The 15,439-nt window shown below is 35.5% G+C and overlaps 1 protein-coding gene across 5 annotated transcripts; it reads right to left on the bottom strand.

Moving 5' to 3' along the window:
- Positions 1-922: 922 nt before the first annotated feature.
- On the bottom strand, positions 923-14,457 carry LOC133804082 (uncharacterized). 5 transcript variants are annotated; one of them, XM_062242232.1, is made up of 19 exons: positions 14,042-14,454; positions 12,367-13,003; positions 12,168-12,256; positions 11,969-12,067; positions 10,777-11,428; positions 9,611-10,642; positions 9,353-9,470; positions 7,205-8,922; positions 7,023-7,116; positions 6,755-6,857; positions 6,580-6,663; positions 3,896-4,366; positions 3,348-3,443; positions 2,757-2,921; positions 2,492-2,674; positions 2,117-2,230; positions 1,846-2,028; positions 1,498-1,542; positions 923-1,305 (listed from the first exon to the last, which is right to left on the bottom strand). In XM_062242232.1, the coding sequence occupies exons 1-19, from the start codon at positions 14,132-14,134 to the stop codon at positions 1,171-1,173; spliced, it is 6,111 nt and encodes a 2,036-aa protein (XP_062098216.1). In that variant the 5' UTR covers positions 14,135-14,454; the 3' UTR covers positions 923-1,170. The 5 variants fall into 5 exon arrangements, with proteins under 5 accessions (XP_062098216.1, XP_062098217.1, XP_062098219.1 ...); XM_062242233.1 differs by having other exon boundaries at positions 7,205-8,916; XM_062242235.1 differs by having other exon boundaries at positions 7,205-8,913.
- Positions 14,458-15,439: the final 982 nt, after the last annotated feature.

The following is a 15,439-nucleotide window of genomic DNA, read 5'->3' as shown; positions in this document are numbered from 1 at the left end:
GATTTTGTGTGCATTTTCTTTCATATCTAAAAATTTGCAAAATTTTAAACAAAAGGATGTTCAACAATTTTATAACAATGGTATTATGAATACTTGATTTTTAAGTAAAAAAAATATATATGTTTAATGATGCTTTAACGATGTTACCATAAAAATTTGTTAACGATGGTTTGTGATGTTCTACGACGAAATTTGATAAAAACTTTAGTGATGTATAACTTTTCACTCTAATATCGGTTTGAAGTGATTTTTATTTTTAAAAAAATTAGATCTACACGTTTTGAATAATAGAACCTTAAATTTGGAGTGTAGAGCACAAAATTTTAAGATCTATCTGTTTAAGGTTTACACATTCTAAACGTGTAGATTTCGAAAAAAAATACTAAAATTTAAAAAAATCATCTCAAATCGACATCCAAATTAAAAGTTATACCACACCAAAATTTTCTTCAAATTTCATTGCCCTGCAAACCATCATTTTTTTGACAAAAAATCAAGATTTTATAACAGCATCACAAAAACATCATTTTTTTCTTTTTGCCTTGAAATTAAGTGAGCATCACAAAAACATCATTTTATTAAAAAATTTGCATATTTTCATAATTTTAGATTTGAAAAAAAAAATATTGGCAAAACCAATAAATCATGTGTTCGAAAATCATAGTTTAGGTAAATTTTCTTGGAGGTTTAATAGGTGCTTTGATGGAGTGCAATGGGGAGGCCGACGTTAATGGCACTGGTAGCATTAAGGTGGTGGTGATGGTGTTACAAAATGGCATATTTTTGTGATGTTTAATTAAGTTCGAAAATTTAACGACTGTACAAAGATGCATAAAACTTCAAATTTCCCTTTCTATTTCTCTTGGATAATTTAAACATATCAAAATTCAAAATAATAATGATAGTAATAAGTCTCATCAACTTGTAGAAATTACTTCTGTTAATTACGAGTCTCACGCAAGATACTGAATCTAAGCAACTGCCACCAATAATACATCATCGTTCATTCATCTGACCTTTCTATGTCCCGTTTCCCTTGGCACTTTTACCATAATAATAATTAGTCTCTATTTGATGATGAGATCCCCTATTTACATGACCAACAATGACGATAAATCTTCCCAAAAATTTACAAACATTTTGCCACGAGAAACATGTAAACACATTGTCTTAGTTCAAGTAGCGCCTGCAATTTTTTGAATTGCAGAAACATGGAATCTTCTTACCTTCATCCTCATGGTTAAAATGGTAGTCGTACGTGATCTCTTCTCCCGGAAATATGTCTCTCTCTGCGAAAAAGACTACCTGGGAAACCAGAACAGTCCATGAAAATTTGGGGTCATAATTTCTGTATTCAGATTAAATAGATCAAACACAAACTACTATTTGGACTTGTTTTATAGAGGGCATATATATACAGGTGGTGCAGGTGCAGACTTGTATGGCAACCACAATAAAATAAATTTTAAATAAAATTGCAATATCGTTCAAGGTTACCTTCTTTTCGTTCCTTACAGAAATCACCTTGGCGACGCAATTTGGCTGGTCATTGTAAATAGTAAACAAATAAATAAAAACAGATAGACTTAAGTGACAAATAAATAAATAAAAAGAGTTATAGACTTAAGTGACAAAACGAAGTATTACACTTGTACCCAACAAAAACCATTTTAACCGGACTAAAAACATTGAACAAATCAAAGGAAGTGAATAGAATTCATTTGGGGTCAAGTAAAAATAATAATGGACTACAAAACTTTTAAGCATGTTCAAAAACTCCTATCTAGATTCTGCTAAAAATATGATAAGAACGATTAAAAAAAAAATCGAGAAGAGAAACATTACCAGGCATGAGTGATTAACAAAGCGGGCTATTCCTCCTCTGCACGTAGCATCAATAATATGCTCTTTATCTATCCTGAAAAAGTAGCAAGCACTTTTGTACTGAAGTTTTCTTCCAAATTGATACTCATTTTCTCTCTTATCAGCTACACGCAACCCTACAATCTCACCGACGTACTCAACAACCTACAAAGAAAAAGTATCAAAAAAATCATTTCTACAATAATGGTAAAGAAATATGAAATGAGATGTCATAAACTTGAAGATATCAAACCATTTCAGCCCGTGATATGAAGCGAGATGTGTAAAGACCAAGAGCATGTATGCCAGACTTATAAACCACCAGATGTTTCCAACCCATTGATTGTGTATAACGAGCATATTCCTTCTGTGATTGGTGGAAAAGCCAATATAGTAAGCAAAATGTAGAGCAGTCCGCTAAAATTATGAACAAATCCAACAGTAAGATCACTGCTAGCCTTCATACTTGCTAGAGTTATTTTCTCACGTACATTTGTAAACTACAGAAATAATTAACTCGCAAATTGCAAATGTTATTGTGGGGCAATAACTGATGCAAATTGTCTACAAAACACGTTAAAAAAACCTAATAAAAAGCCATGCTTAAAAAAAAATCAAATATACCTACCCGACAATCATGTTCAATGTCTGATATTGTCAATTTTGAAAGTCCCTGCGCACAAGATTTCTGCCCATTAATGTGAATCCAAGCATTTAATTGCTCTTGAGGAACATGGCATCCACCCATGCCTTTTACTTGACCATAACAATTTTTATACCAGAAACTATCTCGCTTACGGCCCTTGTAACCCTGCAGATATCCAGAAGAAAAAAAAATGAAGATAGACATGAATCCCTTTCATCTTCGCGTAATAAAAGAACAGTTAAAATACCTCGGTCCTAGCACATGTTACTTCCTCTGACCCTGAACTACCAGTTACCCTGTCACCTGGGTTACAATCAGATTCACACATTGGATGTGTGGCATGAAGCACACATCTTCCATAAAAGCCAACCTTCTCATTATCAACACCTTCAACTTCACTTTGTAACAGACCCTGGAATCAACAAATAAAGCCAATACAATATGACATCCACATAGGCTAGGTTTGGCTTCAACTATATAATGTCAAAACTCCAACAGTACTCTACTCATTGTCTTAATCAGTATTAGTACATTTTTAAGCAGTTCCACACAAATTATATTGCTTTGCCAGCTCAACTCATTTGTTATTCAAAAAGAAATTAGACAATTAGTTTGAAATACTCTAAAAATATATAGATGAATGCCTCAAATGATTTTCAACATCAGCCACCACGACTCAGAACTGTAGGCCTTTATCCATTGTTGGCAAATGAAATTAGACAATTTATCTAAGATGCTCGAAAAAATATGCTAGATGAGAATGAAATTGCCTTGATATGATAATTCACCAATAGCCAATAAATCAAGCTAATAAACAATAGAAAGAGTTGAGACAGACCTTCTCATGGGCACACCAAGGATGAAACCGGACAAAACAATTTAGATTCCTGCACTTTATACACGAGCCCCCAGGTCGATTACAAATAGAACAAACCTGGAGATGTGTTTAAAAAAAATAAAACATTACCAGCCAACACATTGAAGAAAACCAAAAATAAGGCCATAAAAGGAAAGAACCAGTCTTTTAATAGTTGGGTACATATTGTTGTTAGTTTATGATTTTATGAATATATCAATCATATGATGAATGTCAAGACACACAGCAAACCCTTTTCACCCTCTCCCAAAATTTCTTGCTAATTTTCAGCCAGTGTAATTTGCGAACAAGTTCAATAGCCAAAGCCCTTCGAATGTGTCCTTTTAAATTAAAGTATTGATATGTGCATACAAAATATGTGGCAGTTTTTTCAACCAATCATATTTATTTAAGATGAGACACACTGTGTGTAATGTTTTGGTACATATTTTGTGTGCAGATATAACTCTTTAAATTAATCATATTTGATATATCTACTCCCATAAAGTATCACTTTGTTCAACTCTTACCATATCTGCTCGGAGACATGAAACACCAGATACATCAAATGCACTCATAGTGTCAACATTTGGGCATCGTGTTCCAGGAGTCCAAAGCCCACAAACCATATGAATCCATTGCTTAGTTGTTGAATCAAGTAATCCTGCTGTTATACTGTTATCTACCATGAACTCGCTAGCACGGTGGGAAATCTGTACAGCATCCAGTTGATATGGCATATCCATTTTGCAGACAGATGAAGTCATTGGTTTGGTATTTACAGGTCGAACAACAGGGAATGAAGTTGTAACACCTCCACATGTTAAATCGGAGAAATTCAACCTGCTCAGTGAATTTTGTAAAGTTTTGACAGAAAAATGCTTATTTTTAGAAATGCATTCTGTGTCCACATTCCAAACTCTCAAAAGGCTTCTCACAATTGTGCGACTCCGCAATGCTTGAGTCATTGCACCACCTCCATAACCACAAAGAACACAAACCTATAAAATAAAGATATTATCACTGGTGAGAAGTGCTATTATGGAAGAAAACAAAAAAATAAAGATGACCAATGTGGTTGAAGTTAATACTAGAGACAGATTTTTGGGTAACCTATTATCTTCTTTCTTGTTATTTTTCTTTTAAGCAAGACTAAAAAGCAAGTTCTCTCCAATTCTTCTATTAATAATGGTGACTTCTAGCTCTTTCAAGTGCAATTAATACTTCAATTTTCATTAATACTGAATAAAAAAAGGATAAATATAATTTTGGACCATGTGTTTTGCAAAAGTTACCAATCAGACCTAGTGTTTTGTTAAATGACAATTTGGACACTATGTTTTGCAAAATTGAACAAATCTCAATTCTAGTCAAACTATTTTTCAATATGACCAAAATACCCCTAGTTTTATAAATAAGTCTATTTAATAATTGGGCTATTAATATAATGCTATTATATTAATAATATATAAAAAATAAATTAAATAATTAAATTAAATTGATTTTTAAATACAAACTATTAAAAAATAAAATAAATTAAAACTCAAATCAAAATCAAAATTAAAACTAACCCCCCTCCCCCCCCCACCCCCCACCCCCTCTCTCCTCTCTCCTTCTCTTTCTTCTTCTCTTCTCTTCCTCTCTTCTCTTCCTGTAAACCCTAGCCGCCCCTCCGTACCAGCCGCTTCGAGAAGTGATCGCCCAGACCCACCTCTCTCTCTCTCACTCACTCACTCCCTCCCTCTCATGTTCTTCTGTACTTCCTCTCTATCAAAATGACGCTATCCCTCCTCCCTCTTTATTTCTCTCTCTCCCGTGTTCATCTTCTTCTCGACATCGGCTGGAGTTTCTCGGATCTGGGCTTCTTTCTTTTTCCTCCTCAAATCTAGGCTTTAAACCAAGGTGGGGATGGAATGCGTGAGTCTGGGTTTCGTTCGGAGGTGTGACTCCGACAAAGAAATATGGGTTCATTTAAAGGGAATATTCAACGAGGTTAAAACTTGGCCAACTTCGTTTGAGGGGTTCTGGGTTCGTGGGGGGAAGCTTCGGTGAGGATGTGACCTGGGCAAGTTGGTGTGGGGATTTTTGGTTCGTGCAGGGGCAGCTCCGACGAGGATATGAGTTGGGCAAGTTCGTGCGGGCTATGGGCATCATGTGGGGTAGCTCTGATCTAATTTCTTTTCCTCGTGTTCTTGCCAGTTCCGAGTTTTTTTTTTTTTTAATTACAAATTTGTTGGATTGATAATTGCAAGTTGTTGGGATTGTTTATATGCATATTGGTTGATTTTCATTCGAGTATTTGGGTGTAATTGAGTTTCTGATAGAGATTTATGAGTTAAGAGTTTTTTTTTATTCCTAGGCTAGTGTTTTTAATTTGTATATTACTCATATGAGATTTGAGCATAATGAATGATTTTAGTTTTGATTTTAATTTTAATGTTAATTTTATGTTTGTTAAAATTTAGATTTCTTAATTTTTAAAGTTTAGAGTTTTAATTAATTAAAATATAGCTTTTTTAATTATTTTTTATATTTATATTAATTCTTAATTGAATAATGTTTTATTTTATAAAATAAAAATTTAGGGTATTTTGGTCATATTGAAAATAATTTGTCCAAAATTGGGCTCAAAGAATTATTTTGTTCCATTTTACAAAACATTAGGTCCAAATTGTCATTTAACAAAACACAAACTCCGATCGGTAACTTTTGCAAAACACGAGATCCAAAATGATAATTACCCTAAAAATATCAATAAATAAAAATAGATTTCTCCTTCTGCCAAAAGATTTCGAATCCCAAGTTATAAATTTTATGTTCCCCACAAATACTAATCCTTTCCCATGAAAATATACAGAAACTAACAAGATGGAAAGGTTGGATGGTTCCGAGAAGCCATGGTGGCATAGTAATCCAATGCATAAAGTTTATATTCAGATCATTTCATCATAATTATCAGTTGATTGCAAACTACAATTTGATAAGCTAACTACAGGATGTTCGCATGATGTGATCATAATGATAAAGCCCATGTTCATGCAAACATATAGTCTTGTATGGCATCAAGAGTTGAACAGCATAGTGCCAAGGAAACTACTTTTTTATTGAGAGAAACATTTAAAGATAAAGAAATAAGTAAACAAAAGGTGTGGGTTAGACGGTACACAAGACAAGCAAATCAAATGTGGACATTAGAACTAAGCTTTTTTCTCACAATATTTTTTGAATTTGAACGACATGGTCTGCAATACCAATTGCCTTTTGGTATTCTGGAAACGCCATAGCAACCTTGATGCACCTGTCATTCATAAAATTTTAACAACACATAATTGGAACAAAAAATATATGAAAAAACACTCATGTTGAGCAGTCTATCTATAGCCACATACTCTGATTAAACAGCGACTGCACTCCAGCAAATAATTAATTTCATCTTTGTTTGAGCTACCACATACACAGCAGAATGAAGTGCACGTTTGCTCTTGTGGAGATCTGCATCAATATGTTAAATGAAGTGCTCACAATATGCTACAAAATTTCTGCAGTTAAAATCTAGCATAATATATTGCAACTAAAACCACAAATTCTGGAAATTCTGCTGTCTGAGAAGTAACCCATAAGATTACTTTGAATTTGAAAGCCCATTTCTCATCTTACGTTTCAGCAACTTTGCATGATCCATGCTTCCAATCTTCATCAATCTTGCATAATCCATGCTTCCTATCTTCATCATTCCTTGAACGTTGATCCTCTATAATTTCAGGAAACGGTTTGAGATGAAAACTCTTACCTGATGATTAAAAAAAAAAACATAAAATGAAAAGCCAAGAACTCTTTACCATCAATTGTCAGTTCGTGAATACTGCGCTTGCGATTTTCTTTAGTTCCGGGCTTCAATTGAACATGGGGAATGCAATCTTCTATTTCTTTATCTTTCTTGGTTCTATCATTTGTCTCTATCCCCAACACGGAAAACTCTTCAGCGTAGTTATTATCTCTGTTGTCGCATCCATTCTTCATTGTTTCCAAGGAAGTATCATCGTTAGTGATTTTACTAGAGACTGCAGTTTTATGGCTTCTGCTTTTTTTATTGGTCTCCAAAAGGTGAAATCCATTACAGCTACCATCAGTTCCATCATTGCCTGTCATCTTCAATTCTTTCATAGAAGCAAATAATGCTTTTTCATTCTTGGGAAGTTTGCACCTTTTAGCACGTTTAAGGACTCTACAAAGAGGAACAATTTTTGCTGGTTTTGACATTTCTCCCACCAAGTCCCTGTTGAATAGTTGTCCATATTTCCCACATACAATTGGTCTTGACTTCCATTGACAAACATTTTCCTGCAAAATAAAAGATGACTTCATTTCACTTGTGGACTTGTATGTCTTCACTGTTCTATTCTCATTATGGGAAGTACATTCCCTCTTCGATTTCTTTGCAACAGATGCCCCAGGAGTTCCACAATTGCTGGGAGCAGTTTTTTGTTCTGACCAACAAACAACTTTCCCTCTGCTGTCATTATAAAGATTGCAGAGATCTCTTTTACGAGGAGGTTTCTTCATGGAAGACATTTTAGAAAGTTTATGTTTAGAACTATGTTGATTGAAACAGGCTTCAAAAGATTTTCCTTCGCTGTTGGACAAGAAAAGCATTTGTGTCCTTTTGAATGACTCAGAAGAGGGAAATTCACTAGAATTATCTAGTCTGGTACTTTTATACTGTAACAAAGCCGAACGGCCTCTCTTCTTCTTCCCCTTTTTCAAGCATCTATTAACCTCATTGGAAAGCATTTCCTCATTTAAAAGGGTTATTCCAGTTTCAAATTTCTTTCGACCATTCCTCCATGTCATAGAATCTATGAGCTTGAGCTCATCAAGAAGACTTCTCGTTGAATGATTCTTTAAATTCTTGGAAGAAGCAGATTCTTTCAAGTTAGTCTTACAAACATCACCAAGAAATTCTGGACTTCTTTCACTTCCATGTGCAACATCTGATGAGCAGCATTTCTCAATGCCAGACCCTTCATCATTAAGATTACTAATGCATCCAGTATCTCCAACATCAGCACTAGAACAATCCATGTTGCTAACATCAACTGACAGCTGAGTGATTCCAGGGGCGTAAGATCCAGAAGAAATATTGGAAGTTTCATGCTCTGTAAAGGAGTTGATTGTCTGCGTGGTACCACTATTGTGTTTAGCAGAAGTATCTCCGCACGTGGCATTATTAACCTCTTTGACCTTGCTTGGAACATCTCTCCACTGAGAAGCATGGATAACACTGTTCCTGAGTGGTTTCCCGTCACACGATCCTCCTTGATCATTTTGAAAAATATGATTCTTACAGAACTTTGGAACAATTACAGATGCTTCACCACAAGTCATTCCTGGTTGCTCCTTCAAGGCACTAGGAAAGCTTCCAACAGTTGATTCCAAATTCTTCAAACAATTTTTATGGACTGAAAAGTTGCAATTGTGCTGGAAACAAGTAGAAGGGACTCCAGACCATTTTTCCAGCTCTGATAGTCCAGCAATGTTCTTTCCGCTTCTACTATATCTCAAACATTTAAAGGAAAAAAAAAGATCAATTTAATGAAGCTGATTTAGTCCAGCAATGTTCTTTTAGTTTCTACTATATCTCAATAAAAAAGATGACGCCGACGATGATGATGGTGGTGAATTTAACGAAGTTGATCTGTTTCCTTTAGGAAACTCATGGCGTACTTTTCAAAAAGAAAAAAAAAACTAAAACAGTTGTGACACCAAAAAAATAAGGATTAAAAAAATGCCACACCACAAAATGCACAAGAAAGCTCCTCTGCAGGGGCTCTCTCACCACTAACTGATGGCACTAGATAACACATAAAACTACTGTATACAGAATTTTAAAAAAGGACCAGCTGAAAATTTAAATAAATAAAACCTAAAATAACAGGATCCAAATCCAAAAAAAAAATCATGATAGTCACAGTAGCGGCAGTACTAACCTCACTGAGGGCTGCTCATTTTGAATAGGATCACTGGAAAGCTGGCATGGCAAAGCAATTTCTTTAGAATGTATTGGAGTTCGTATCAATGATGATAAATCACAACAGCCACTCAGACCTGTTTAAATACAATATTAGTGTATAAAATTTCCACACTACAACAAAACTAAGATTCCTGATCAAGCAAACTTTTCGTTAACAGCTTTTAAGTTCAATATTGTGTCATAAAAAGAACAGTGTCATCACCAAGGAACTTACTAGTAGTAGCACAACGGGGGTGTGCTTTAGCAGCTTCAAAAACCTCCCTACTACCTGTATGACCAGGTCCATTACACTGTTCCCCACGTGCTGAAGACTCAGCAAGAGAATGATGTAAATAAGAAACACCTTCACATCTCCCATTCCCTTTCTTAATTCCAAAAGAAGGAAAGGTGTGTTGATGTCTAGATAACTCCAGTAGTTGCCTCAAGGCAAGCATTCTCAAATTATCATCAAGCAGATGAGAGCTAACACTAATGCTTTCTTCTCTCTGAAAAGTTGAAGGCTGATCCAGCAAACAAGAATATGTAGCTAAAGGAATGCCCTTTGTCACTTGAGATGGTGTAATTAGCCCATGTACAATGGGTGAAATTGAAGAACTATAATTGACATGATCAACGTGCAGACTACTCCCAAAAGTACGAATATTCTCAGCATTATTAGATACACCTCTGGCATTATGCGCTTCAGGCAGTACACTAGCCAACTGATATATATTACAGCTGCTTCCTTGTGCTGCTGAAAATTGAGGATGGTAGGGTGAAATCTCAATTTGCTTTGGAATTCTACTCCCTGAATCTTTCACAAAGTACGATCCAACCTCAACAAAATTTCCCCCTTTCCCCTTGTCTGTTATTAGTCCATGGGAACCTATTCCAGAAATGTTTAATTGCCTTTCTAAACCATTCCCACTGTTACACAGAACATTAGTTTGATCAAACTTGGCAAAGCAAGATTCATCATAATGTGTGCCAGGTACAGTGTGCTCTATGACACTGGTCATATGATCATTGGGTTTTACTTGCCCGCCATTCTCAGCTAACAGGTTGAAATTAGTAAGTAGAGAAGCCACTGCATTCTGAGATAAATTGCCTCTGGATGTCTCTACTGCAGTGGCGTTGTCGACCTTACTAATTTCAAGTGCATTGTTACCAAGATTCAACTGGTTTTGTTCTCTTTGTCCAAGGGAAGGACATGGTCCAGCAGAAAAGTACAGAGATTGCCCAACTCCCGCATTACCCCAGTCTGCTACTGCAAATAAATAAATAGTCAGAATTGTAATATAGTTTGCTTAGTCAAATTAAGAGAAACAAAAACATTGGATATGATATAATAATGTATGCAAGCACGAATAAACTCTGTTTAAGGAAGTCATCTTGACGCACTATTGTGTATCATCTGCTCAGGGGAGCGCAGCTTTGATGGATTCACAACTGCATCCAGTAGTTGTGGTCCCAAAGATGAACGTTCTGAACTTTTAGAATTTTGATATGGTTGTCCAAGCTTCAACTCAACATTTGAAAAAGCAGCATCCTTGCCTGCAAAGACACTAGCTGATGCATTTTTAAACATGCAGAAATCAGATTTTTCACCCATGGTTCTCACATCCTGCAGACCAGGACCAGTAATTGATGAATTTCCATTCTTCAAAATAGAATCAATATACGCAGAAACAGACTGATGACCATCTTGACAACTACCAAAAGATCCTGAAACTGTTGAACATGTAGATCGAAGGCACTCAATATTGTTCTGAGAAGTTCCAAAGAAACCATTGATATTGTTACTGTCTTCAACATTGCACTTGAGTTTATTTTGTAAAGCATCCATAAGATAACATTGGTCTGCATGAAGATTCTTTGGTAACATAACATTGTTAAAAAGCTGCCCAGACCTTACTAAACCTTCTGATGAATGAACCAGAAGAGAGCAGTTACTAGAAACGCTGGGCAAAGTCATCTTCGATTTCATTAAATCAGAAGTTGCAGATAATCCATCAGGCCAGTCCCAATCCCTTTGGTCTTCTGGAACCCTAATCTAAAGCATCATAAAAACGTCACGATCCAGTGTTCTCGATGCTTCAAATACATGCAAATAAGAAATTCAATTCTCAATTCAAAAAATAACCTCAATTGTAATTTGAATATGTACTCGCTGACTACAGGGAAATAGATACCCATGTTGAGCATGGAATCCAAATAGATGAAATTAAGCAAAAATACACCCCCAAGTTCATTCTGCACTACACCTCCAAAACCAAGGTTCTTTTGGGGTTGGGGAACTCAATTTCATGGAGGTAAAAAAAAAAAACCTATTTTGTTTTACTGGTCTCAAAAGAGACAACACCTTAGGTAGACATGGTGTAGCACTAAAGGAAAAAGTTCCTAAGCATGAATACTAATAGGTTAACGAAGAAAACATGTTTAACTTTATTTAGGGCATATTATTATCTACAATGAGTACTCTCGAATGGTCAAATGCACACCAATGCACACGTGTGAAATCCCATTAATAGATCCAATAGCATGAAAAAGTAACATGAAGCAAAACGAGAACAATCTACCATAAAATTCATACCTGAAATTTCTGGAAGTACAGCTTCCGCCACTGAGCAATGGTTTCGCCATTGTCCAAACGAACAGCATCCCCAGGGTTTACATCATATAATCCTGAATGCTACACAATTAAAACCATTACTAGTTATAATGTGTGACTAGTGCTATGTACTTGAGTTTAGATTACGCAGAAAGCTATTTAGCAGCATAAACACACCAACCTCGCAAAATTTCAAGACAGACATGTGGATAGAATGGCATGAGCAAACAATGCCAAGAAGACCTGTGTTGCTGATGAGTAGATATCCACCTATATGAAATAAAAAACCAACAAATCAAAAATCAGAAAGCACCACACAAACAGTGCAACTTCTAATTTAGTATGAAATTGTTATAGACCAAACGAATTAAAGCACTAACCAGTTTCCAAACAAAGAACTCGTGGACAATCACTCAGAAAACTATACGAGTGATTAAAAAGAAAAGAGTTTGCTTCTAATGACTTCATTTGTGAAGTTTGAGCTTTCGTGCTAGAAACCTTCCAAGCATTTGAAGTGTCTATACCATGCAATTCCCCAATTAAAGAAAAACCCTTTGCATTCTCGTTACCAGGGATCATGCAATGAATGGCTCTTGTTTCTGGGCCTTGACTCCGAAAACCAGGCAAAAAGGAACAGCTACTACAATTGAAACCATCTACCACCCTACTTGAGATGGGGCAAAAATAGGTTCCATGTTGCAGGTTTTGTTCACTTGGATATTCTGATTGTAGCCCGCTAAATGTCAATGGGATCCCATTTCCAATATTGTTGACAACAACACTATTACTATCACTCGTAGGTTTTGAGTTCGGTAATTCTTTAAAATCACTCTGCAAGAGAGATGGTGGCCCAGATAGGAGAGCCAGAAAAGAATTTCCAAGATTAACCTGACCAAATTTGTGGGGGGTTAAATTTGGATAGTTCGTAAGTGGGGGGTCTTGCACCATTCCAAGTAGTTTTTGTCTTGAATCGTGTGAATCATGTAGATGGGGATAACAGTGGCTGTTCCTCTCAGCCTATTTTAATTAAAGAGAAAAACAAAATTCAAGTTAGCGTATGAAAATAAACATGGAAAAGAACCAGAAATTGCAAAAGAAAACCACTACCACCACCAGCCACCTCAAAAATATATAAGCAAATAACATATATTTATATATATATATGTCAAGATGCTACGCGAGCAAACTGAAAAAGCATTGCTGTAAATGAAACCACATTATGAAGATATAAACGTCCGTATATACATAAAAATGAGGATGCATGAAGATTGAAGAGCACAATATTGCTCAAGGATGCCTCTCTAGATTTAAAAACGACAAATACCTATTAAGCCACCATCACAACTTTTTGTGGGATTGTAACAACCCGAAACCAGGGCTCTTTCTTCTTTTTTTTTTTTTTTATGGTACGCCAAAACCAGGGCTGTTACTCGAGGGGTTTAAAAGAGAATTTAACTACTCCATTACTAACACAAAAACCAAAACCAAGACTGTTACTCGAGGGGTTTAAAAGAGAATTTAACTACTCCATTACTACTCGAGGGGTTTAAAAGAGAATTTAACTACTCCATTACTAACACAAAAACCAAAACCAAGACTACTGGGATTTTCCAGAACAATATCGCCATCGTCATTTCATTGTTTTTCTTCATTGCTCAATGGCACCAACTAGGCAATTAGTTATTGTACTATAAAACCTCATTACATGCCTTCATATATACACACCAGTAGAAAGCTAAAGTTACGGTAAACCTTCAGCATTGTAGGAAATTTCAAAGCGTATAAATGCTAATCAACTCATAGGTATAGCCATATCAAATATCCGGTAGGATAACGCACTTACAGTCAAATCACAATCATCCAGGTACGAAGAAGCTTATCGTCTGTATTCTCTTCAAAATATAATGCATACATGAAGATGCAGATGAGCCGATGAACGTCTTACTAATATTTAAACATATAAATAACACCTTACTAGTAGAATAAGAGTAAGAACCAAAACACATGCATGCACGACTTCAAAGGAAAAAGGAAAAAAAAAAAGCATCAGAGTACCTGATTCCGGAGCTCCTGAGACGAAGAGGAAGGCACAGACGGAGTTGAAGACTGCATTGTCGAACTAAATTTAACCTGCCACGAATTCTCCATCTCTCAAAGCTCTGAAAACCCTAGGTTTCCTCCATTAAAATCATCAAACACAGCGAAAGGTTTTTCAGATAGAAAAACTAAAAAACATCGGTCAAAAGTCGACATGTATTTACATCGATGTGTACACTTCTGAAATGTATAATCATATATATCTACCGGTTAGAATCATTAAAGCGAGCCTTCAATTTTTAACCAAAGGATATGATTTTTGTTTCTTTGAAGGAGAGAGAGAGTTGCAGAGCAACAGCGGCTTTACTCTTCAGAGAAGAAGAAGAAGTAGAGAGAGAAAGAAGAACCTGATGATTTAGTTTTTCGAGGCAGAAAAGGGCTGACGGGACACTGACATCGATTCGTTGACGCGTGTTATAAATTGAAAAGATTTTGACCGTTGGATGGATCAGTTGGTGATTGAGTGGGTATGATGGGACGTTCTGCGCCGTCGATTGTATTTGATAACTTTGGTTGGCTTGGAATTTGAAAAAGATGAAAGAAAAGAAAGAGTAATGGGTGAGTGTGGTCACAACTACTGTAGTAGTTTCGTCACAAGAACAAGACTGGAAGCCACATTAGGCAATGCAAGGATATGATAGGTTGTAATATGGCCCAGTTAGGTGCTTTCGGATTACGTGGACGGATTTCATTGGTTGATTAAGAACAGTTTGTGGAACTGGCGGGGCCCAAGATCTAGGATCATGGGGAGCATAGACCAGTGGGAAGTACAATGATATATTTTCCATCCGATTTTGGCTAAGCCATTCTTGTCCTGGATAGTGTTTTTCTTTTTTTTTTCCTATTTCTTCTCATTCTTTAAAACAAAATCACAATTCTAGTATATCTTGTTACATTATGATACGGCTGGAGAATGTCTCTGAAAGATTTCTAGGGACAATCATACTGATTCATAGGCCATTTTTTTTAAATGTCAATGAAAACCCATTTTTTAAATTTTATAATTTTGAAAAAAAAAAAACATTTCTGCTAGACTTAGAGTTATAACATGAATAATTCTGGTATTTACTGACATGCAACATATGTAATGAGTTTTGACTCATTTTCCAGAATAACTCTGTGTTTTCAGAAAGTGTGAGACAAAATTAGAATCAGTGGACAAAAGGATAAACCACACAATCAAATTAAATATAATTAATTACTTTGGAAAGAGATGGAAACTAAGGCTTTAGATCGGTAGTTGATTTAGAAATGATTTTATGATTTTGAAAATTTAAAATTTGTAGGATCTACCAAAATATTTGATTAATTGGTAGATTATTTTTTAAAACATATCCTAATCAGAATTCTAATTTT

This window comes from Humulus lupulus, chromosome X (genome assembly GCF_963169125.1).
Source record: "Humulus lupulus chromosome X, drHumLupu1.1, whole genome shotgun sequence".
NCBI lineage: Eukaryota > Viridiplantae > Streptophyta > Magnoliopsida > Rosales > Cannabaceae > Humulus > Humulus lupulus.
Note: the sequence above shows the minus strand (reverse complement) of the source record. Positions and strands in the feature narration are given on the sequence as shown.